The 23,890-nt window shown below is 36.5% G+C and overlaps 1 protein-coding gene across 4 annotated transcripts; it reads right to left on the minus strand.

Annotated features, from left to right (window-relative positions):
- On the minus strand, positions 1-23,420 carry LOC145731780 (uncharacterized). Of its 4 annotated transcripts, none has more exons than XM_081983746.1 (4): positions 23,227-23,420; positions 16,958-17,035; positions 1,146-1,346; positions 1-1,085 (listed from the first exon to the last, which is right to left on the minus strand). In XM_081983746.1, the coding sequence occupies exons 1-4, from the start codon at positions 23,257-23,259 to the stop codon at positions 450-452; spliced, it is 948 nt and encodes a 315-aa protein (XP_081839872.1). In that variant the 5' UTR covers positions 23,260-23,420; the 3' UTR covers positions 1-449. The 4 variants fall into 4 exon arrangements, with proteins under 4 accessions (XP_081839872.1, XP_081839869.1, XP_081839870.1 ...); XM_081983743.1 differs by having other exon boundaries at positions 1-1,091; XM_081983744.1 differs by having other exon boundaries at positions 1-1,088; positions 23,227-23,419.
- Positions 23,421-23,890: the final 470 nt, after the last annotated feature.

The raw sequence follows: 23,890 nt of genomic DNA on the forward strand, positions 1-23,890 counted from the left end.
TTAAAACAAAAAAAAAACATTTTATTAAAAAAAGCTTCAATACTTTATAAAAAAAATATATATGTAGGTATATAACAAAGTGGGCTCTGCGTTACTGGCCAAATCGTAATTCTAATAATCATCCCCTTTCACGTATAAAAGGATCACGTGACGCATGATCTGTCAAACGTCAATTATTATTGTCCTATTAAGTCAAATTCCGTAAATCTAATCAGTTACCCTACTAAACCATAAAAACTGACCATATTGTTTTAAACCTTCGTAAATACTGGATGGATACTGGCAATTATTAATTTGTATGTATAATGTGTATAACTTAGAAAAATATGTACACCTCACGTATATCGTATATAAATAAATATACTATTAAACAATCAATTTTATATACAAAAGTAACATGTAGAGGGCGCTACCGAGACGGAACACATCACAAATGTCAATCACACGTGTCAGCGTTCAGCTAGGGTGAGATCCAGGGGAGCTGGGGCTTTACTGGCTTCGACTTCGTTGCTTGTTCCCTCCCCGGTTGGGCTCTCCCCTTTACACCCTGGTTTGACACTTAAATCGATCGGTTGATCTTGATCGGGAGCTGGTTCGACTACACTAGGCTGTCCGCGTAACCACAACTCCCTCCACACCGCAGGATCACCGGGCATAACAGGAAACGGTGGTGGGAACCATTTATTCGGCGAGGTGGGGGGTAAGGGCGGCCCCAAGGGCACACTTTTCAGGTGGTTGTTGTTCAAATGGATTGGTTTGGGCACGTTTTTGGAGAAACACTCTGAGTCACTGCCAACACGATCACTGAGAGGTGATCCTGATGGTTTTAAGTAGCTGAGAGCACTACCCGATCGAACTTCGTCGTCCAAATCGGCTGAACTCGCCCCTGAATCCGATTCGCAGTCGCGACCAATAGGAGGACCCGCTCCAGACGCATGCGGCACCCCAGGATTTCGAAATAACGGACTTAAGTACGGATTCGGTCGTAGTAGACCGGCAGCAGCCGCAAAATTTGCGGTGACGTCAGCTGCAGTGTGGTTGGTCAAAAATTGAGGCTGGTGATGATGGTGCTGTTGTTGCTGCTGCTGCTGCTAAATTCCAAAAACATATTCACTGACTACTTTGGACTACATTTAACGACTTACCTGTTGCAAAAGACAGTGGATTTTGAACCAATTGGAACGACGGCCGTAGCGACTGCCACTTTTTGACATGCCCACCATCATGCATTTGCGCAGACGACATGCTTTACAGGCCGTACGATTTTTCTTGTTGATTACACATTTGCCGTTGTTTTTGCACTCGCTGATTGAGCTAACGTTGTTGTAAGTGCGACCGAAGAAGGACTGTAACAAAAAAATAATCAATCAAGTGTTGGTTAACAAAATAATTGATTTTTTATCAAACAGCTTTTAGTTCCAAAACTGTCCAAAGTGTACAGTTTTGAAGAGTAAAAAGTTGGTGATTGTTTGGTTTTCTAATATTCAAGTATTTGACCGATTTTTAAGTAAATTTCCAAAAAAAAAATCAGTTACGGTTTAAGTTAAGACTTACAAAGACTACTTGATGTGCATTATTTCGTAATCGACCATCGTAACAATTTGGTCGACAGGGGGTCGTTCGGGTTTGCGAACCTGGACGCTTTTGCCATACACTGTAATTTTATAGTGTTATTAAACTAAAAGCTATAATTTATGTTGTTTTAATGCTCGGCGATTTTCCGTTTCGAAATTTACCGTCGTAGGTGGATCGTTTCCTACTCCTAATTGGATCATTTCATCGCATAACGCTAAGAACAATGCGGTCTAAAATACTTTTAGTCAAACCACTTTAGGCTGGCAATTTACCTAAAAAATTTATTTGGACAATCTCAGAAAATATCGACAAAAGAAGTCAGAAACACTAGAAATATCCATTTGTTAGCATAAGTTAGCTTCGTTTTAGCTAAATTGATCTTAATAACGTCTGACATTAAAATTGTTGTCAGACAGTAAACGTGACAAAATGAGCATTCGAAACTGTCATTAATAGAACTGGTTGTTAAACAAACTAACATTAGCAACAGTTATCACAGCTTGCAGCATTTGGGTAAAATACAGCACAACGATTGGTCGAAAAATTCCGCTTCTTTTTGAACCAATCAGAAATTGCGTGAGGTCTTCTGTCAGTTCAGGTTGACGTATCAAACTGTCAAACGGTTACGAAAACATGGCTACTTGCTATGTTGAACGGAGACATTTAAATCAAAGAAATCGGATCGGGCCGCATGTATTTCACCTGGATTCGTGTAGAAGTCGCGGCACAACTTGTACCCGGGCATCGTTTTCGTGTTCTCGCAAAGAAGAGAAGCGATATTGCACCGGGAACACGACAAATGTATGATATGCGCCGGGGCAGATCACGAATCATGAGAAACCGCTGCCCTTGCACTTGCGAGTTGCCCGCGACATGCATGTTGTTATGTCCATTAATCAAGTTTCGGCCGAAGAGAACTACGTTCCTGAATTTGATTCCCTTTTGAACCTAACCTAAAACACCTACAACCTATCACCCACTCTTCATCGTTTTGGAATGCTACGCTCCTGGCCATTTTGTAGAATAGTCACAATGTTGTGTGATACGGGAACGTAGCTGTTACATGGCAAAAAGCCGCCATTTGCCGTGATATATGTAGTTCTATCGCGAAAGAACGGAAAGAATTCCCGAGCATTGTCGCAGACCTTTACGGAATTTGAAATTCTCCCGGCCGAACTGTCGTCCCGATAAGATAAATGCGACCGGGCGCACAACGCTCGGACCCGTCGCGTTCTTCTTCTTTTTCGGCATCGGATGACAAAAAAAAAAGAAGAAACGAAGAAGAGCAAAGCGCGCGCGTTCCGAATAGTCGTACACGCCGCGCACGACGCAATTACTTCCTACTTTGACAACCCGCAATTTACCAAATCATCACGACTCTCAACTCGTTCACGTTCAATTTAATGCTGTCATCTGATTGACAGATGACGGTATTTGACATGTTTGACATATAAGGCACTGTGTTACCTCAATTATCTGTTGGTACATAAAGTTTGGTTATTCTTTCTTTGCTTTAAATACTTTAAAAAGTTTCATTTAAGAAACGTAATACAAATTTTGATACAATTCTGCCTTTTTTTTATAACTTTGTATTATTATTTAAAATGAATCTCCTACAGAAGGTTGCTTGCTTAGTTGACTGTTGAACTCTCTGCAGTTTTTGCTGACTATTCGTCATCCATGAAAATGGGCGGCGTTGTCAATGTTATAGAAAAACGAACCAAAATTGAAAAATATGATTTTACTTTCATAGATGACATTTAATGTCAGAACAGTACATTTTGAATTACATTTGCATAAAGGTCTGAAGCCAGATTTATAAATCTAATCTAGCATTAATTAACATACTTTTATGAACCAAAAACAATAAAATTCAGTTGAAGTATTAAATGTTAATAACGGAAAAAAAGCGTCTGGCAACGTCGCATAATTTACAGAGCGTAACTGATATCTGACAGTATGTACGTCATTCAATGTTCCTTCCATTATGAGGTGAAAGCATAGTTGCCGCCTTTTTCGTTTGTTTACCCAGAAAGGGTGGATGAATCACTTTCGCACTTAGGTTAGTCTAGGTCAGTTATTAATGCATTTTTTTCCTGAATTTGCAATAAACTAATATTGGCACACGGTTATCACTGGGTTGCCAAGCATTATTTTGGTTTTTAATAGACGCAGTTTTCGAGGTTAAAAAAAATATGCTTATAAAACCTACTTGGAATAAGAAAATGACTGTTTTAAGCACATTTTTGAAATCCTATCCAATGACATAAAAAAATACTACAAAATTTGGTACAGTAAGGGAGAAACACAGTGTCAAAGTTTGAACTACCAGAAACACAGTTTGAAAGGACAGTCAAGGAGAAAATCACCTGTAAAACCCAGTTGGAGTGAGAAAATGACTGTTTTAAACACATTTTTGGAATCCTCGTTAAATTTCCTATCCAATGACATAAAAAATACTACAAAATTTGGTACAGTCAGGGAGAAAAGCTATCAAAGTTTAAACTTCCAAAAACACAGTATCAAAGGACAACATTGCCTGTAAATCCCATTTGGAGTGAGAAACTGACTGTTTTAAGTACATTTTTGGCATTTTCATTAAATTTCCTATCTAATAACCTGAGAAACACTACAAAATTTGGTACAGTCAGGGAGAAAAGCAGTGTCAAAGTTTGAACTACCAGAAACACAGTTTGAAAGGACAGTCAAGGAGAAAATCACCTGTAAAACCCAGTTGGCGTGAGAAAATGACTGTTTTAAACACATTTTTGGAACCCTCATTAAATTTCCTATCCAATGACATAAAAAATACTACAAAATTTGGTACAGTCAGGGAGAAAAGCAGTATCAAAGTTTAAACTTCCAAAAACACAGTATCAAAGGACAAAATTGCCTGTAAATCCCACTTGGAGTGAGAAACTGACTGTTTTAAGTACATTTTTGGCATTTTCATTAAATTTCCTATCTAATAACCTGAGAAACACTACAAAATTTGGTACAGTCAGGGAGAAAAGCAGTGTCAAAGTTTGAACTACCAGAAACACAGTTTGAAAGGACAGTCAAGGAGAAAATCGCCTGTAAAACCTACTTGGAGTGAGAAAATGACTGTTTTAAACACATTTTTGGAATCCTCATTAAATTTTCTATCCAATGACATAAAAAATACTACAAAATTTGGTACAGTCAGGGAGAAAAGCAGTGTCTAAGTTTGAACTACCAGAAACACAGTTTGAAAGGACAGTCAAGGAGAAAATCACCTGTAAAACCCAGTTGGAGTGAGAAAATGACTGTTTTAAACACATTTTTGGAATCCTCATTAAATTTCCTATCCAATGACATAAAAAATACTACAAAATTTGGTACAGTCAGGGAGAAAAGCAGTGTCTAAGTTTGAACTACCAGAAACACAGTTTGAAAGGACAGTCAAGGAGAAAATCACCTGTAAAACCCAGTTGGAGTGAGAAAATGACTGTTTTAAACACATTTTTGGAATCCTCATTAAATTTCCTATCCAATGACATAAAAAATACTACAAAATTTGGTACAGTCAGGGAGAAAAGCTATCAAAGTTTAAACTTCCAAAAACACAGTATCAAAGGACAACATTGCCTGTAAATCCCATTTGGAGTGAGAAACTGACTGTTTTAAGTACATTTTTGGCATTTTCATTAAATTTCCTATCTAATAACCTGAGAAACACTACAAAATTTGGTACAGTCAGGGAGAAAAGCAGTGTCAAAGTTTGAACTACCAGAAACACAGTTTGAAAGGACAGTCAAGGAGAAAATCACCTGTAAAACCCAGTTGGCGTGAGAAAATGACTGTTTTAAACACATTTTTGGAACCCTCATTAAATTTCCTATCCAATGACATAAAAAATACTACAAAATTTGGTACAGTCAGGGAGAAAAGCAGTATCAAAGTTTAAACTTCCAAAAACACAGTATCAAAGGACAAAATTGCCTGTAAATCCCACTTGGAGTGAGAAACTGACTGTTTTAAGTACATTTTTGGCATTTTCATTAAATTTCCTATCTAATAACCTGAGAAACACTACAAAATTTGGTACAGTCAGGGAGAAAAGCAGTGTCAAAGTTTGAACTACCAGAAACACAGTTTGAAAGGACAGTCAAGGAGAAAATCGCCTGTAAAACCTACTTGGAGTGAGAAAATGACTGTTTTAAACACATTTTTGGAATCCTCATTAAATTTTCTATCCAATGACATAAAAAATACTACAAAATTTGGTACAGTCAGGGAGAAAAGCAGTGTCTAAGTTTGAACTACCAGAAACACAGTTTGAAAGGACAGTCAAGGAGAAAATCACCTGTAAAACCCAGTTGGAGTGAGAAAATGACTGTTTTAAACACATTTTTGGAATCCTCATTAAATTTCCTATCCAATGACATAAAAAATACTACAAAATTTGGTACAGTCAGGGAGAAAAGCTATCAAAGTTTAAACTTCCAAAAACACAGTATCAAAGGACAACATTGCCTGTAAATCCCATTTGGAGTGAGAAACTGACTGTTCTAAGTACATTTTTGGCATTTTCATTAAATTTCCTATCTAATAACCTGAAAAACACTACAAAATTTGGTACAGTCAGGGAGAAAAGCAGTGTCAAAGTTTGAATTACCAGAAGCACAGTTTGAAAAGACAGTCAAGGAGAAAATCGCCTGTAAAACCCACTTGGAGTGAGAAAATGACTGTTTTAAATACATTTTTGGAATCCTCATTAAATTTCCTATCCAATGACATAAAAAATACTACAAAATTTGGTACAGTCAGGGAGAAAAGCAGTATCAAAGTTTAAACTTCCAAAAACACAGTATCAAAGGACAACATTGCCTGTAAATCCCATTTGGAGTGAGAAACTGACTGTTTTAAGTACATTTTTGGCATTTTCATTAAATTCCCTATCTAATAACCTGAGAAACACTACAAAATTTGGTACAGTCAGGGAGAAAAGCAGTGTCAAAGTTTGAACTACCAGAAACACAGTTTGAAAGGACAGTCAAGGAGAAAATCGCCTGTAAAACCTACTTGGAGTGAGAAAATGACTGTTTTAAACACATTTTTGGAATCCTCATTAAATTTTCTATCCAATGACATAAAAAATACTACAAAATTTGGTACAGTCAGGGAGAAAAGCAGTGTCTAAGTTTGAACTACCAGAAACACAGTTTGAAAGGACAGTCAAGGAGAAAATCACCTGTAAAACCCAGTTGGAGTGAGAAAATGACTGTTTTAAACACATTTTTGGAATCCTCATTAAATTTCCTATCCAATGACATAAAAAATACTACAAAATTTGGTACAGTCAGGGAGAAAAGCTATCAAAGTTTAAACTTCCAAAAACACAGTATCAAAGGACAACATTGCCTGTAAATCCCATTTGGAGTGAGAAACTGACTGTTCTAAGTACATTTTTGGCATTTTCATTAAATTTCCTATCTAATAAGCTGAAAAACACTACAAAATTTGGTACAGTCAGGGAGAAAAGCAGTGTCAAAGTTTGAATTACCAGAAGCACAGTTTGAAAAGACAGTCAAGGAGAAAATCGCCTGTAAAACCCACTTGGAGTGAGAAAATGACTGTTTTAAATACATTTTTGGAATCCTCATTAAATTTCCTATCCAATGACATAAAAAATACTACAAAATTTGGTACAGTCAGGGAGAAAAGCAGTATCAAAGTTTAAACTTCCAAAAACACAGTATCAAAGGACAACATTGCCTGTAAATCCCATTTGGAGTGAGAAACTGACTGTTTTAAGTACATTTTTGGCATTTTCATTAAATTCCCTATCTAATAACCTGAGAAACACTACAAAATTTGGTACAGTCAGGGAGAAAAGCAGTGTCAAAGTTTGAACTACCAGAAACACAGTTTGAAAGGACAGTCAAGGAGAAAATCACCTGTAAAACCCAGTTGGAGTGAGAAAATGACTGTTTTAAACACATTTTTGGAACCCTCATTAAATTTCCTATCCAATGACATAAAAAATACTACAAAATTTGGTACAGTCAGGGAGAAAAGCAGTATCAAAGTTTAAACTTCCAAAAAGACAGTATCAAAGGACAACATTGCCTGTAAATCCCATTTGGAGTGAGAAACTGACTGTTTTAAGTACATTTTTGGCATTTTCATTAAATTTCCTATCTAATAACCTAAAAAACACTACAAAATTTGGTACAGTCAGGGAGAAAAGCAGTGTCAAAATTTGTAATAAACTAATATTGGCACACCGTTATCACTGGGTTGCCAAGCATTATTTTGGTTTTTAATAGCCGCAGTTTTCGAGGTTATAGCTGCTGACACAGCTGTTTTTCTCTGTCTTGTGAATTATGGTTCTTCCATCAAATTATCGTACATTTTAAGGATTTTTATCGCAATTTTCTGAAATAATAATCAGGGTATAGATTAAGTAATATTTTTAACAAAAAGTTAAAAATGACATACAGTTTTCTACTACTAATGACACTTTTACTGTTTTGCTTCGTTTAGCTGTAGAAGAAAAACTTGGTCATCACGTAATTTAAATGAGTACTATCTAGAAGTATAGACAACAAAAGATGGAGTATTTTGATAAGTTAGCGGTACTGCATGTATCAATCGTTGGAAACATTATTGTTCGTACGAAACGATTTAACAAGAAGACAACGGAACATCCTCATGTGCAACAATCGACCGTGGTATACGATCTAAGCAATGAAACGTCGGAGCTTTTTCAAATGAAATGTGGCCGTAGATAATTGTGTGCAACCTGTGCGTTACGGTCGGACCACGGCCAGATTATCTTTAACTGTTGTTTAAAGCTTTTGCATGTTTTAGAAGTCGTTCGTATATTATTGGCATCGTCGTGAGATCTCCAACATTTTTGTCTTTTACGTCACAATAACAGCGGAAAAAATCGAACCGATGTGTGGGAACCGATCTTCAAACAATCAATTTTGAAGCAAACTGATTAAGGTTAATAAGGAAAAAACTAATCCGGAGTAATTTACTTAGCCCGGTCGGTAATCAATCGTGACTAAACGCAACGCGAGAAAAGTAAAAGTAGCAATTTGTTATAACTGACCTAATAGATCAGATATACTTGCGAACACACACACGTTATAAAATTAATTGAACAGGTACAACGGCTTTAACCATTTTGTACGATTCAGTTTTCTTCAAATTGGATCTCACGCTTTACAGTTTTTGCACTGCTACTTTGTCTACAACCATGCGATAAAACGTCAAAAGTGTCAATATGACTGTCACCAATGAACCATTTTTACCGACTTGCTAGAATAGAAAATTCAAAAATTGCACCTCTCTGACGGGGTGTAAACAATTTCCACTACCTTCGAATGATACGTCAATGATACTGGTGGACAGTTTTGGAGAAAATGTACTAAAACTGAGATTTTGTAAAGAAAAAAAAAACAAAATTTACTCCCTTGACAAGACACGTTAAAATGTCACAGAAAACAAAAGATAGAGCAGACTTCAAGCTTTCTAAAAATATCCCTACATAAGTTGATTGATAATCCCATTTGGCCGCTAGAGAACGTTAAAATTCTTTCACCATAAAATCACATATTTTTCGACACACGTTGTTTTGACACTAAATTACTCCCTTATTTGACAAGATACGTCAAAATGTCATAGAAAACAAAAGATAGAGCAGATTTCAAGCTTTCTAAAAATATCCCTACATAAGTTGATTGATGATCCCGTTTGGCCGCTAGAGAACGTTAAAATTCTTTCACCATAAAATCACATATTTTTTAAGACACGTTGTTTTGACACTAAATTACTCCCTTATTTGACAAGATAGGTCAAAATGTGATAGAAAACAAAAGATAGAGCAGACTTCAAGCTTTCTAAAAATATCCCTACATAAGTTGATTGATGATCCCGTTTGGCCGCTAGAGAACGTTAAAATTCTTTCACCATAAAATCACATATTTTTTAAGACACGTTGTTTTGACACTAAATTACTCCCTTATTTGACAAGATAGGTCAAAATGTGATAGAAAACAAAAGATAGAGCAGACTTCAAGCTTTCTAAAAATATCCCTACATAAGTTGATTGATAACCCCGTTTGGCCGCTAGACAGCGTTAAAATTCTTTAACCATAAAATCACATATTTTTCGACACTAAATTACTCCCTTATTTGACAAAATACGTCAAAATGTCATAGAAAACAAAAGATAGAGCAGATTTCAAGCGTTCTAAAAATATTCCTACATAAGTTGATTGATAACCCCGTTTGGCCGCTAGAGGGCGTCAAATTTCCTTTTCCATAATATGACATATTATATTGTAAATATTTTTTAGTCAGGTTTCATGTAATTCTTAATCCGGCCGAGTTCCTGGCAAAGATATACTTAAAATGTTAAATTTTAGGTCTAACTTTGTTAGTTTTTGAGATATCAAAAAACCGACTGCACCAGCGTCTTTTCCGGGAAATTTTAACATAAAATGACACCGAGACGTCAACTGTAACTTGACAAATAAAAAAGTTGTATTTTTTGACAGTTCGAAGCCGCCATTTTGAATTTTCTGTCAAAATATTGACTTGCACCTCATTCTGAAGGAAATTTCACGTAGTTTCAAGAAATAAAACACAAAATGGCGTTTCAGGCCTCCATTTCGAATTTCCTGTGAAAATATTGACTTGCACCTCATTTTAAAGGAAATTTTACGTAGTTTCAATAAATGACAGACAAAATGGCGTTCCAGGTCGCCATTTTGAATTTTCTGTCAAAATATTGACTTGCACCTCATTTTAAAGAAAATTTTACGTAGTTTCAATAAATGACAGACAAAATGGTGTTCCAGGTCGCCATTTTGAATTTTCTGTCAAAATATTGACTTGTACCTCATTTTAAAGGAAATTTCACGTAGTTTCAAGAAATGACAGACAAAATGGCGTCTCAGGCCGCCATTTTGTATTTTCTGTCAAAGGTTTCAAGAAATAAAAGACAAAATGGCGTCCCAGGCCTCCATTTTGAATTTCCTGTCAAAATATTGACTTGCACCTCATTTTAAAGGAAATTTCAACACTCCATTCCATTCAAATGTCTTAATCTTCTTAATTTGAATGTGTTATGTATTTAAATTTTTTTCCCTAAGAATTTCTTAATAGGGTCCCAAAAATGGTAACAAGCATAATTTGGTAATTTTGTCCACTTTATGTCCTCCAATTTCACGTTTTTACTTTGAAACTAAGCCAGCAACAATGTTGTGTTAAAAATTAATTAAAATTTGTATATTAGTGACAGTAATGGTGCGTGTAGGCGAAAGTGTTTTGCAGCACCTGGCGACATCTGCACTAAACCCGTCCAATTAGCGCTAGAAACTAGCAACAACTCATAAACGAATTTATGTTGAAATTTACTTTAAACGGTTATCTTTACGATCGCATCGTGTACAATATTGTAGACCGCATGTAGATCACTCTCGGATATATCTTTTGCATGTTGGCGACACGAAAGGTGCGAGCCCGATTTAGAATAAATACATATTCACGAGGCAGCCCTAAAGGTGTTAAACGGGCTGTATATTCAGATGAGTACGTTTAAAACGCGCCAAAGAGTATGTAAGCGAATTTTATTGCCCGTCGAGCAATTAATACCATAAACACGCGGTTTGCGGTCAAGCAAATCGCCCTGTATAATAATTATTAGGCTCGGAATGTGCTGCTCGCGTATTGGAAAAACTAGGGGAATTTTGCGGTTTCGATCTTAAAGGAATTTGAACGTGTGTAATCGATCCGGTTGCTCGTGGATCAAATGACTTTTGAAAATGCCAACCCTTACATGTAAATAAGTACATTCCTGGTAATAACTACTTATCATACTACAGAGAGTTTTAGAGTTGCTCGCTTACGCGACTGTTCATATCTCCGGAATATCAACAGTCGAGTAAGTTTGCAATTTTTTTTTAAATACACAAATTTAATACAGTTAAGCAAAAAATTTTTAAATGCACACTAATAGATGCACCAAATTGATTATTTTTTTTAAAAAATTAAAAAATTTGAACATTTTTAATTGGATTATCTCAGAAACTTAAGCAGTTAGAGAGATAAGTTTTGACTGATCTGAGGTGGAACATTTATTAAGCAGATTCACTGAGATTACAACAGGAAAGTATCTAGCGTTATTGTAATATAAATTGTGGGTGAATTTAGAGAATTTTGAGACACCCTGTATAGATGAATTTACGAGGGCGAAGTATAGTGCCAATTCGAAGTCTAAAGTTACTAGCCAAACTAATAGCGTATAATTACAGGTTGGTATTGCTCCACGGTTCTAATATGGACAACAATTAAAGATTTGGCATTTAATGTTGATGTTTTATTAGGCACGAAGCAGTCGAGCATTTATATTGGCCTGGTTGACAGTTACGATCGCTCCGTTGTTCCACTCTGAACGATCCGACCAATAAATAAAGAGCATAAGGAAGCGCCTCTGCAACGACCCGAGTAATTTATTCGATTATAATTACGGTCATTCTTAAGGATTAATAAACAAATTATAAATAACAGCGACAGTTTCGTGGGTTGGCGAAGGCGATAAATTCGCGGCGATTTATCGTCGAGCGCCCATTATTTATCGCTCCGGTACGGATCCGGGGGCTCCGGATTGGTCGTCGCGGTCTTAAAGTAGCTTTTCAACTGTTTTTTTTTATGATATTCAAATGCGGCCCGCGATACGAAAACAAAGGCCGGAATAAAACGAAATTTAAAGTCATCGCGCCCATATAGCTCAAGTTTTGCATCTTGCTTGAGATGGTCCGCTAACCCATTTCTCAGGCTCTCGTACCCATCGGTGGGTGTAACTAGAGATAGCAGATTATTAAGGATGGTATGCACCGTTCGTTCGACAACATACCGACCGTATGTAGCCGAATGTCTGTTGTTGAACGTGACCGACCGTCTCGTATTTGGGACGTTCGCCCCAATGACTTTTCATCGTGTTTTACTTTGGTTTTGCCGCTACTTTTTTCCACTCAACATTTAATAATGACATTCTCAAAACATGGATACTGTGGCAAACTGTCAATTAAATTAAGTAATTGTAAATTACTTTAATCATCCTTGTACTAGAGCTCTTTTTGTTTTCATAATTTCAAAAAGAAATATAAATTTTTCACACAAGTAACCAAATACCAACTCACCCTAATTTTGAATAGGGGATAATAGAAAAACTTGACTTTCTGCTCTTCTTGGAACTGATTTTTCAACTTTGTTTAACACGACAAAAGTCAAAAACAAAGAAACAACTCCAAAGAAAGTTAAAAAGCAAACATCCTCTTACAGTTTTTGTACATTTTCTCCAAAATTGCCCACCAACTCAAAATGCCCTTTCATCATTCGATAGAAGTTCAAGTTCAGATGTAATGTAATTTTGAACTGACTGCTTATTCAAGTCAGCTCTACTTTTGAAATAGCCATTTACACTTAGTATACATAATTAATATAGACGTCACTTTTTGCCTTCAAGACACTTTTACAAGAGTAGCTTACGGTTCTATACTTCAATCAATGTTCACGATGTAATGTTGCTTTATCTACTACTAGCACGGTAATGATCCATTACATAGCTTATTTTGAGTTACCTAATGAGGGATTTGTCACTAGTGCGGTAAAGGGCCCATAAGAGTATAATGAAACAATCATTATCGCACTAGTGATTGTAAAATCCCTCACTAAGTAACTCAAAGTTAGTTAGTTAAGTTGTAGTTATACAGCAAGTGACTTAAACGATTTTTTATTTATTTAAGTTCTTCGAGTTTTACACAATTTGTAATTTACATTTACAAACCTACATTTGTCAAAATAACTGTAATAAATCTTGGAAAAACGTCTTGTTTCAAAAACGGTCAGAAAACTGTAATTCTTGCAAATTTTAAGAACATTTTGATAGTTTTGACATCAGTGAGACTGGACGTGGTTTTTGGAGGATTATTTAGCTAGGTAGCCACGTGACCACTGTCAAAATTACTGCCATACATCTCAGAAACATGTTGTGTATCGAATCCTGCACGAAAACTTTGCTAAACCCTGATTTTGGTAACTTTTGAGAACAGTTTGATAATCCGAGACAAATATGCTTATTAAACCTACTTGGAATAAGAAAATGACTGTTTTAAGCACATTTTTGGAATCCTTATTAAATTTCCTATTCAATGATATAAAAAAAATACTACAAAATTTGGTATAGTCACAGAGAAAAGCAGTATCAAAGTTTAAACTGCCAGAAACACAGTTTCAAAGGACAGTCAAGGACAAAATTACCTGTAGATCCCACTTGGAGTGGGAAACTGACTGTTTTAAGTACATTTTTGAAATCCTTATGAAATTTCCTATTTAATGGCATCAAAAATACTACAAAATTTGTTACAGTCAGTGAGAAAAGCAGTATCAAAGTTTGAACTGCCAGAAACACAGTTTTAAAGGACAGTCAAGGACAAAATTGCCTGTAGATCCCACTTGGAGTGAGAAACTCACTGTTTTAAGTACATTTTTGAAATCCTCATTAAATTTCCTATACAATGACATAAAAATTACTACAAAATTTGGTACAGTCAGGGAGAAAAGCAGTGTCAAAGTTTGAACTACCAGAAACACAGTTTGAAAGGACAGTCAAGGAGAAAATCACCTGTAAAACCTACTTGTAGTGAGAAAATGACTGTTTTAAACACATTTTTGGAATCCTTATTAAATTTCCTATCCAATGATATAAAAAATACTACAAAATTTGAAATAGTCAGAGAGAAAAGCAGTATCAAAGTTTAAACTGCCAGAATCACAGTTTCAAAGGACAGTCAAGGACAAAATTGCCTGTAGATCCTACTTGGAGTGAGAAACTGACTGTTTTAAGTACATTTTTGGCATCTTCATTAAATTTCCTATCTAATAACTTGAGAAACACTACAAAATTTGGTACAGTCAGGGAAAAAAGCAGTGTTAAAGTTTGAACTCACAAAAACACAGTTTGTAAGACCAGTCAAAGAGAAAATCGCCTGTAAAACTCAGTTGGAGTGAGAAAATGACTATTTTAAGCACATTTTTGGAATCCTTATTAAATTTCCTATCCAATGACATACAAAATGTTACAAAATTTGGTATAGTCAGAGAGAAAAGCAGTATCAAAGTTTAAACTGGTAGAAACACAGTTTCAAAGGACAAAATCGCCTGTAAACCCACTTGGAGTGAGAAATTGACTGTTTTAAGTACATTTTTGGCATTTTCATTAAATTTCCTATCTAATAACCCGAGAAACACTACAAAATTTGGTACAGTCAGGGAGAAAAGCAGTGTCAAAGTTTGAACTACTAGACATACAGTTTGAAAGGACAGTCAAGGAGAAAATCGCCTGTAAAACTCAGTTGGAGTGAGAAAATGACTATTTTAAGCACATTTTTGGAATCCTTATCAAATTTCCTATCCAATGACATATAAAATGTTACAAAATTTGGTATAGTCAGAGAGAAAAGCAGTATCAAAGTTTAAACTGGTAGAAACACAGTTTCAAAGGACAAAATCGCCTGTAAACCCACTTGGAGTGAGAAATTGACTGTTTTAAGTACATTTTTGGCATTTTCATTAAATTTCCTATCTAATAACCTGAGAAACACTACAAAATTTGGTACAGTCAGGGAGAAAAGCAGTGTCAAAGTTTGAACTACTAGACATACAGTTTGATAGGACAGTCAAGGAGAAAATCATTTGTAAAACCCAGTTGGAGTGAGAAAATGACTGTTTTAAGCACATTTTTGGAATCCTCATTAAATTTCCTATCCAATAAATAACCTGAAAAATTAGTACAAAATTTGGTACAGTCAGTGAGAAAAGCAGTGTCAAAGTTTGAACTGACACGAGATTTAATCAAATATTGTACATTACTTGTGTGGTATGGCAAATTAGTGGACTCATACCACACTAGTAATGTAAACAACTATTAGTGCTTCAAGACAATTCCAAATTTGTGCGTTGTGGTTTAACGGGAATGTGGTTTTTTTACTATTTGGCTTCAACATATCTTGACAACCAGTTTCGAAACTCATAACAACGGAAAACAGCAAGTTCGTTAAGTTGATTGAAAGAAAGCGACCCCTAACCCAGCGCAAGCGAGACTTTAAAGACTTGTCAGGCTCGCATAATTGAATAATTGGCCGGTTATTACATTGTTTAGATATAAACATGGATACGAACTAGCGTCTGGTAATGATTATGATTAGGTCGGGGCCATTTTAAGTCGAGGGAGGTTGGCAATTTTCCGAAAAACGTTGAAAGATCGATATAAAAGGTTTTACGTAACTTTTACGGCCATAACCACTCGACCATACGATTATTTATCGACCGAACTAGATAAATAACGTGCTGGCAAGTAGCATATAAATATACATACACACACACCCATTTGGGTTGGTTTTCTAGTTCCGTGGGAAAAATAAGGAGCTTACTTGCACCCCGCTAAAAAAAGTTGTAGGAGACTTGACACATGCGGAATCCGCAAAACTAATAGATCGATTTCTACTCGATCGGTAATTGTTGCAGTCATTATTTTGTCAAGGTGGATTGATGGAAACGCGTAAAAAGTGCGCTTTTTCCGCTTCGCGTCGGGTACAGAAGAAACGGAATCGATATTGTAAATTTGTCAGTTACAGAAGACAAGACGCATTTCGTAATTCTGTTAATCGGTAAGAATAACTCGCAAACGTTTTTGCTCCAGAAAAACGCTTAGAGTTTTACGACAACTGTCACTTATAAAACCTATAAAAGAGTTATTTTATACGTCGATGGGTTTTTTTTCCAAACAACCGGGTGGTTAAACAAAAGAACTGTTAAAATGATAATTTTAGGCTTGGATTTAATGAGAAGAGCAACGCCGAGTTTAAAGTTTAATTTGTTCTTTTCCATCCGGTCAGGCGTGGGCCTAATGACACTTCTCGAAATGCGCATAAACTATTGTTATACCGTATTGTTGTGCGGCCGTAATAAAGCACGAATTAATAGAGAGTTGTCGTAGACATTTCGATGTAAACTCACCCTACTACGTCAGTGACACCTGTCGACTATCTGTCACCACACTAACGTCAACCCAACTGTGAACCGTTTGCGAACCCAGTGACAGTCATGACAGTCGTTGAAAAGTCCGTTATTGTCCGACAGTACAAACGATGAGTCTCTATTTTAAGGTTATGACACACACATTAATATGCATACGGGCGAATAGCCCTGAATTAATAATAATAGTTCGTTCAGGCTAGACAGTCGTATTGAGAGAAACCCGATCGTTTGTCAACGCCACTCTTCTTTTTTGCTGGCTCGGTATAAGTTAAAAGGATGGGCTTTGACGCGGTAGGCAACTCACCTTACATCCTTCGCAGGTGAACGCTCCAAAATGGAAACCGGCAGCGGGCTCACCGCACACTTTGCATAGCTGGTTCATCTAGAACAGAGAAAACATTCTATTGTAATACAGAAAAAAAACTAAGGAGGTAAGTTTGTGTATTAAGCGACCAAAACGGAAATCGCCATCTTTGTCCACCTACAGCGCAATTGAATGAAACTTCCAAGTTAGTCGTAAAACAGTTTTGTTTATATTTGGTGGTACTCTCTCTATTCCAGCCGAAGTGGCAGTGACGCAATTGTATGATACTCCCTCTGGTGATCAGTTTTGAAAACAGTTTCGGGCATTCCAGCTGTCATTTCTCTGTTTGTTTACATTGATTTCGGTTAGGAATTTAGCAGTGACAGTGTCATATTATTTATTATGTTAGGTTAGGAACTTTGCAAGGTTAGAAATCTTGCAATCTTAACTTGAAATGCCAATAAATGGAGACGTCACATTGAAATTTACTCTTGTCTTTAGGTCTGTCGGCAGAGAGAATCTCCAACTAATAATCAGAGAAATATAATATAATCCATTGGCCACAAGTCAGAAAACGTCATAGTCACGTGACCATACAACCAATGAAACTTGACATTTACTGTTGAAAACCAGTCAGGGATTGCCTCTGCAAACAGACCTTTAGATTTTAGATTTAGTGTTTACAATGTCTATCTCATTTTAACTCATATAACGATAGACGAAGCAATTGCCTCCAGTATTGCTCCGCGTCAGTGCAAGAAAATTGTTATGTCTATCAGTACCTTTTTTACGAGAGCATTCGGCAACACGGCATCAGTGTGTTTTTAATGATAGCAAAGGACGGAAACATATTGATTGACAATTGACGTTGACAGTGCTTCAGTTGTTTACCGATTTGACAAGTCTCACGAGAGTGAGGTTAAGCTGGTAAAAGGCAAAATATAAACAAGAACGGAAAAATTAAATCAGTTTCGTTAGTTACTCGTAAAATTACTTTATTTGAATTGTGCAGGCTTGTGTTGGTAGTGATTCTGGACTGTGTGTGTTATTTTCTTGGTGGTAAACCTGCAAAGTAAGGTAAGCAGCAACTCTCTGTGTGTCACATGAAACATCTATCAGCCGCTGTTCGCTTTTCACTGAATTGTTAAGACATTTTCGGTTACCGAAAATATGAAAAACACAAATACAACTCACACGAAATAATAACCGAATCGATAAATTTAAGTTGCAACGGGAAAAGTTTGAAGAAACTGTCACCAAACGTCAAACAGCCAGAATTATTAATTTTAAATGGCGTTCAGGACAGCCACCGCCTACTATACTAGAAAGCCTAGAAGGTGCTTGTCAAAAATTCCAATATGGCGGAAATAGTGGTGACAGTTTGCGTTTGTTTGTATTGTGGAAATTGAGTTTTTTCAGAATTAGATGAGTTTTTACGGTTTAAAATCAAGACTTGAGGTTATTTGCGTGAGTTATTTTTGTTTGCTGCCGTTCATAAGTTTTTCAAGCCACATTGTAACAGCAATTCAGGAAAAAGCCCAACCGTGTCAGTTTTTTACTTTACAAAAAACCGGATCTAACTCAACAGTGGTTGAACTACACCATAGTCAATGGTAAATACCAGTGCTTTCTAGTTTACCAGTTTTGCTTACCTAGTTTCAAGGATTTACAGATTTTCTTACATTGAACAGTGTTTAAACTAGTTTGCTGCATGTTGGACTTTCCAGGATAAATGTTCTAACCAATTTGTTTAGGCTGGACTTGATTGTGTATAAAAATCTCTATCTATACATATCTGGATCAGGAATGAGTTCTTTGATTTTTCACTCACAACTTGCAATCAACTACACGAAATAATAAAAAAATAAACATATTTCTTACTACATCTGCATACGTTTGTGTATAAAACGAAAACCGCTAACGCCGCCATTAAAAGTGACATTTGAGGCTTTCTAGTATAGAGGGCGGTGGGACAGCGCCAACGATTGGTTAAAAAACATACGTTAATGACGTCAAAATCAGTTTACAACTAATAGACAAGGAACGGCAATTATTACGTCACTGCCGCTAGCCCGTTATGTAAAGTTAGCTAAAAACCTCAAAGTTTTGTTGTTTTTTTGCTTTTCGGTCCTTTAAAGGTTCATTTTTTCAACTTAAATTAGTTGAATTAAGCAGATTGATTATTATCACTGATTTTCTGACAGTTTACGGCCGCCATACTGAACGATCTCCCACTTTGGTTGCTTATTCCTGCTATTTTTTTATTGGTAATTGTCATTTACTTGAAGTTAGAGTAAAGCAATGACGTGACAACACTTATTTGAAAGTTGTGAATCAGATAAGCCTACAAGTGCAGCGCATAAATCACAACACAGTGGATAGTTTGTGATTAGTCAAGAAAAGCAATTTTTGGTGCGTTAGTTGTCATCTGTCAACTTCAACACCATTCACGTGTCAAATTATGGCGGTACTGGATTCGTGTGTACCAAAGGGGAGTAAATAAAAAATTTGGACTGAAAATGAATGGACAGATCGAATGGGAGACATTCTGGTGTCAAGTCGGCGTGGCCGGCTCGGTACCTTTAATTAGGTGTCTTCGCGCACGCAAATCCTACGGTTGATTACCATTCAGCGGAGCAAAGGCCGAAGGGGAAAAAAAGAAGAGAAGCGCGGCCCCGGCTGTCAACGGGACCTGGCGCGAGCATAGCAGCGGTTGAATGGGCATAGAGCCAATACCATTGTGACGTACGGAACGGATGGAATCCGTGGGAATTCGATGACCCTTTAAGAAGGACCCGCTTTGGTCAGTTTCCGCCGCTGTTGCGTTGCGTACGTCCTCCCTTAGTAAGGCTAATGTTATGCGCATACCGGGGCTCGCGCTCGAACGCATTTTAATTCTAGTTTAAGTCGGCGACGTGTCTAAAACTGCCCATTGATTATGGTACTAATACCATTGAAAAAAAAGACGATCGTTTATGGTAAATAAAAGCGATCGAGTTTCACATTTATATGGACTTTTTATGCGACAGTACCAGACATAAAGCGTCGAAACGGGTGCCGCAAAGAGCGGACGAGCCTCGGTCATTCTAGATCGGACAGTGACGACACTGTTTTGATTTTCTACTCTCCCGGGGTATGTCTATTTATGCCGCGGAATGTGTTATCGCTTTTCTTACGACGGAATCTACGATACCTGACGGGAATCGCAAGCTTTTGTTTCCACTTTATCCCCGACCGCGCCATTACAAATTCATCTGTCAGTTGATATTCCAGCGCCATCTGGTTGTATCATCATGTCACGGTTGTGGCTGAAAATAGTTTCAGACGCGGCCGCCTGGCGCTGTTTATATTAATCTAGCCAAAGTGTTGAAACGCACAAACATTGAATCATATTTCCACTTTAGCCAGCTTGAGATACTTACATATAAATTTTGAAAACTTCACTCAAATGCTGTCAACTGTCACACAGTTTGTAAATTCTAATCTAACCTAGTTTTAATTTTTCTTTAACACCGCCATTTGCCATTATTGGCATCTGGTTGCACAGGAGTATACTCTCGGGGTACAAAAACTGTCAAATTCAAACTTTACAGCAAACAATTCAGTTTACAGGGTGGTCAAAAACAAAATTACCAAATATGGATCTTGTAGATATTTGCGTCCACTTTATTCCTAGATAATCCATCAGGTGTCCCAAATTTGAGCAAGAAACCAAACTTGATGTAAAATGTTTGATATTCAATTGTTTTTGCTATGGCAGCCTTTACTGACAACCCCCCTTTTTGAGCTTCCCTGTATGTAATTAAAAAAACTAAAATAGCCATTTGATGTAGTTTAACAAGTTGAAACAAAAAATTAGTACCAAAATATTCCTAACCTTCAAATAGAAGAGCTACACAGCCAATAATGGTGTTTTTTCCAATGAATCGTCCGGTATATTTAACTATTTTCGGACTGTGCTCAAAATTCTGCAAAAATATTTTTTGACAAACCAAGCATGATCTTGGAATCACATCGAAAAAGTACCTTAAGAATGTGTTTGTTTCACTTCGATATTTTAATAAACAAAGAGGAAATTTTCAAAAACGCCCTCTAGCGCCGCGAACTGACATGATATCGAAATACGGTTTTTGTCATTAATCTTTTCTCAAAAATGGACCTCTAGACAGTTTTCTTCTATCTAGCCCGGGAAATGGGGTTTTCCTGTCAAAACATCCGGACACCCTCTACAAAGTTCAAGTGCAACGGTTGTGGCTGAAATTAGTTAGAGACTTGTCCGTCTGGAGCTGTTATTATTTACTTAAATCACTGATTGTCCAAAAAGCCGCTTTAGCTTGCTTCTTTTGACTAAACTACCCATTTTGGCCCTAAAGGAAGTCATATAAAAGACACAGTATTTAAAGTAAAAAATGGAGGAAAAGCCTGTTCTAAATTTTCGTGGAAAAATTCTGAATGATTTAAGTGTATAGTAATTAAAAGTGATTTAATTTCAGGTAGACGTGTTATGTGAAGAAAAAACTTTTATTCATTTCCTTGTAGAGAAGGCACGGAGCGTGGACAGGGCAAAGAACTAGTCCGAAAGCCCGTTTTTCCTCTCGCAATGAATAGGGCAATTAAAAGAGACTAATTGAAAATTAATCAATCGACAATGGGGCAGGCGAAAAATAAGTCTTCGAGAGTGATCGACTGCCGGTGCTACACGCTACGGGATCTCTACACATTTAATCTGCCGTAATCGGTTTTTTATGGTGATCTAGCGGTCGCTTATATGGTAGTGCCCGGGACTTATAATACGTAATATGTATGTCCGGAGCAGCATTAAAAACCGGCACTGTATATGCGGGAGAGAAAAGCCCCGCGCTTTCTAGTATTTCAATAATAGATCCGGTCGTAATAGTGAAGATGTGACCGTTTACAGTGAAATGAAAAATCTTACAGTTTATGCGGTTGTAGAGGCAAATCACGCTATTAAATCTTCATCATAAACCGGCCCCCGAATCGAATTACCGTAATTAACCTACAGCTAACAGAATCACAAAGTCGTAAAAAAGGCCTAAAAACTCTGTTGGTTTCTCTCCTCTAACTTTGGTAAATAACCCAAAAACCTTATACTCTATGAAACTCTCTTTTAAAACTCTCAAATTTTGGTTTGAACAACACAAGGGTCTTCAGATTTAAACTTACAAAGATCTCTATAATGCTAAGTCTACATGGGCAGTATTTAAGTAAACGCCGGGCGGTAGTTTCTGAAACTACTTTCAGCCACAATCATTGTATTTACAACTTTAGAGGTTATTTAGTAACTTTTTTATTACAAAGGTGATGAAAAATATTTTTTTAATAAATTGCCAGTTAAATTAAACAACAATTGATCAATGCATAGTTAACCATGATAATTTTTGATGATTGATGAAGATGATTCACTTCCCTAAGCTAAGAATTAATTTTATTAAAAAAAGTAAATCAACAATTGTATAGTCTGTCATCTGTCATTACAGTATTTAGTACACCACCACACTAATAGAACGTTATTCACTAAGACAATTATTGTTGACAAATCTTAATAATTGTATATACAATGGTTGGGTTTTAGTGATTATAATTGGTGAGCAGCAATTTAATTTAATTAACTTAACAATTATTACTAAAAAATTGAGTTTTATATAGTAAAAACCAAGAAGGTTTTTATGGAATAATTTTGTTATAAAGTAAATTATTTAAATTTTAAGCTATTTAAGTTCAATTGCATGCATCAGTACTATATATTGCACAAAAATGTTTAAATATGGAAAGTAAAATAAAAAAAAAACCAAAATTGTACTAACTATAGCTTGCATATTTTAGGAATCAACAAAATTATAATTAGTAAATAAGTGAAATAAATTTGCTGAAACAAACCTAACCAAAAACAATTAACGGTATGTGACTTATTTAGGTTAGGGTTGCACTGTTTAGGGGGCGCTAGTCGTTGACCTATATTCTCAAAAAAACTTTTTTAAAAAATACAGTTACGTAACTTTTGCTTGGGATTGTTGCCCTTTAGTGGGTGAGAATTTGGGTTTTATATGCTCAAGTCCACAATGTGCAGTATTGGCGTAAATCTCAGTACAGTGAGTATAGTTGTGATTGGTCAAAAAAAGTAGCTTTCAACTCGCTAAACACAAACTACAATTCACTATGTGGACTAAAATTTTTGGCACTATTGTCATTTCGAAAGTGACTACTGCACTATTTTACACTGAAAAATCCCAACAAATAAAAGTACCTACAATAGCATAATTGGCGGCCGCATCATAATCCATTGGTCCACATTGAACGAACCGCCCTTAATTTTTGCAGGTTAAACGGGGTGGTAAATCAATAAAACGGGTTCACTTGACGGTACCGAAAGGGACGCGTCATCTCTCACGGACGCGGTACCGCGCGTGTATTTGCTCGATGGACCGCGCGGATTGCACTAACGCAGCATCTTTTCGCTCTGTACCACAGGACCGGAAAGTACCGAGCGACAGGTGGCGCCACCGTACAGTCGCGGTGCGACTAGCTAATGCCTCCTCCCTGTGGTGATTGGTCGTAAAGTGCGATTTGTAACCAATCACGGTGATGGGAAGTTATGAAGTGGGCAGAGCCATCAACGGTCATCAAAGCATATAAAATTGTGTAATAGGCTGAGAGATGTACGCGTACGTGCAAGTGGAGGATTGGTACTCTATTGTACAGGGTGGACTTAATAATAGTTTCCAATTATTAAAGTTATTGAGTGATTTTGGTGCGACAGGGTGACCACCCTGTATACAGAGTTAAATCAACAATACAAAACGAAGGAATGGAAAGTCGTCATCAATCGACCTGAAACACTACAGCACACAGGTGCATCCATTTCAAGAGCAATAAATTAAACAAATATGGCCGCGCTATTATTGTCGTGTATTT

Source organism: Ips typographus, linkage group LG7 (assembly GCF_016097725.1).
Source record: "Ips typographus isolate SLU linkage group LG7, UJ_Ityp_2.0, whole genome shotgun sequence".
Taxonomy (NCBI): domain Eukaryota; kingdom Metazoa; phylum Arthropoda; class Insecta; order Coleoptera; family Curculionidae; genus Ips; species Ips typographus.

Excerpts from the sequence above, each read along its gene's own strand:
- LOC145731780 (XM_081983743.1), bottom strand. The coding sequence starts at position 23,259 with ATGGATTATGATGCGGCCGCCAATTATGCTATT. Across the intron at positions 17,036-23,226 it reads CGGCCGCCAATTATGCTATT|ATGAACCAGCTATGCAAAGT; the intron begins GTAGGTACTTTT and ends TCTCTGTTCTAG. Across the intron at positions 1,092-1,145 it reads TCCACTGTCTTTTGCAACAG|CAGCAGCAGCAGCAACAACA; the intron begins GTAAGTCGTTAA and ends TTTGGAATTTAG.